The sequence below is a fragment of the Sphaeroforma arctica genome (genome assembly GCF_001186125.1).
Source record: "Sphaeroforma arctica JP610 unplaced genomic scaffold supercont1.6440, whole genome shotgun sequence".
In the NCBI taxonomy this organism is placed as follows: Eukaryota; class Ichthyosporea; order Ichthyophonida; genus Sphaeroforma; species Sphaeroforma arctica.
In genome coordinates this window covers 1-1,655 of record NW_014034118.1, presented here as the reverse complement: position 1 = coordinate 1,655, position 1,655 = coordinate 1, and the positions used below count along the sequence as shown (strand labels likewise).

The window sequence follows — 1,655 nt, the reverse complement described above, 5'->3', positions numbered from 1 at the left end:
AGATATAGATATATATAAATAATAAATAATAAATAATAAATAATAAATAATAAATAATAAATATAAATATATATATATATATATATATACAGCTATCAACAATTGATCAGGACCGACCCTGTCGATAAAAAGTGGAAGTGGAGCTGGTGTATACCTAAGACCGCTAACAGCAATCAATTCATGGGTGTCCAGAACCATCCCACGAAGATATCCAAAGTCGACCAAAACGCCAGACAGAAACCACGAGCGAAAGTATTCAATACACATTGTTATATCAAAACCACACACAGTAGGATACGTACCACAAGGTAATTCTTCTTCGCTATCTGCTTGCCCGTTCGGAAGTGTGTAAATGTTTGGTGATTGAGCGGCTCTGTGCATGGCTGATACCTACGGTTCATATCGGAGAGGAATAGGAGACTTAGTTCGAATAAAGCTCAGACCCATGCAATACCGGTTGGTGTGACACGATGAACTGTTCGACATGTCCTGCGCAAATCGAACAAAAAAGTTCATATTGCAACGTGTATGCCTTGTCATATGTCTAAAACAAACACCAACGAATTGCATTTCTTGGGCACAGAAACACACCGCATGATGATGACACGCCGGTGGTTTGCCGATTTATTTGGTACAGATCGGTGGGGCAGCGTTGGGTGGTGAACCTCCAGACTCCCAGCTGGCATGCGGCACAGTACGCTCTGGCACAGCAGCGCACTCTCAGCGAAAGTGACCTTCAAGCCTTGGCCGTCGCTGCTCGGCGATTCTCTTTGTGAGATGCGGGTTCTTTTCTTACTACGCTCTCCGTCTTCCAACTGGGTGTATAGTAGATAGGGAAGCAACAATAAGAGGCGCCTGTGTGTAGGTCCTACCACGATTGTTCGACCATGCGATTGAGGTGATATCACATGCACTCAGTTGTACTAAATAAGTAGGGCGGTATACTACATAAGTCTAACTGATACGCGACTGGCTCATGTGGCCGAGTACATATTTTTAAAATACCTCGCGTTGGGTCCCAGCATCACTACCATACAGGCTCAAATCAATCTCAAAGACGCTGTGCTTGAGGTTGAAGACTGCGCTGTCGTAGCTCTCGACTGTCACACGTTTGTACTTCTTGACACGGCCACGCTTATGTAGCCCAGGGATCACTTCTAAGCCGCCGCTGGTATCGGATATGTCATCTAGCGGAATCCAGAGTGTACGACAACGTTCCCCATCCTATTTGCAAGTCAAATGGATACACCATTAGAACATGTTGAGCTGGTTCTGGTTCACCAGGCTTGTACGACCATACATTTGATATAAAACTACTATAATACGAGGATGTGATATCAACAATACCCTTTGCACTAGCAACATAAATCGTTAACAAAAACTTGTGAGCTTGCCGTCTTGCCTGGTGCCATGGGACGTCTCTACCACCACCAGGCGGTTTATAAGCTAACTGTGTGGAGTACAGAACCAAATTCGGCCCTAGATGCCGCTCTACAAAATCCAAAAGGATAGGTTCCGTGGCTAGTTTCCATAACCAATTCTTTTCAGGCAGTACCTGCCAAGAAAAAAAGAAATAGGGATTCCACAACGTGAGCAGGGCCCATCTACAAGATAGCCTACCAATTTAACCTAGGCGTAGCGGACATACAGAATAT

At 44.4% G+C, this 1,655-nt stretch overlaps 1 protein-coding gene across 1 annotated transcript; it reads right to left on the bottom strand.

Moving 5' to 3' along the window:
• Positions 1-536: 536 nt before the first annotated feature.
• SARC_15621 (hypothetical protein) lies at positions 537-1,555 on the bottom strand (the record flags this gene model as incomplete). Its single annotated transcript, XM_014290263.1, has 3 exons — positions 537-815; positions 1,006-1,224; positions 1,418-1,555. Coding segments are annotated over 3 exons (636 nt in total), but the record flags the coding sequence as incomplete, so codon positions are not given.
• Positions 1,556-1,655: the final 100 nt, after the last annotated feature.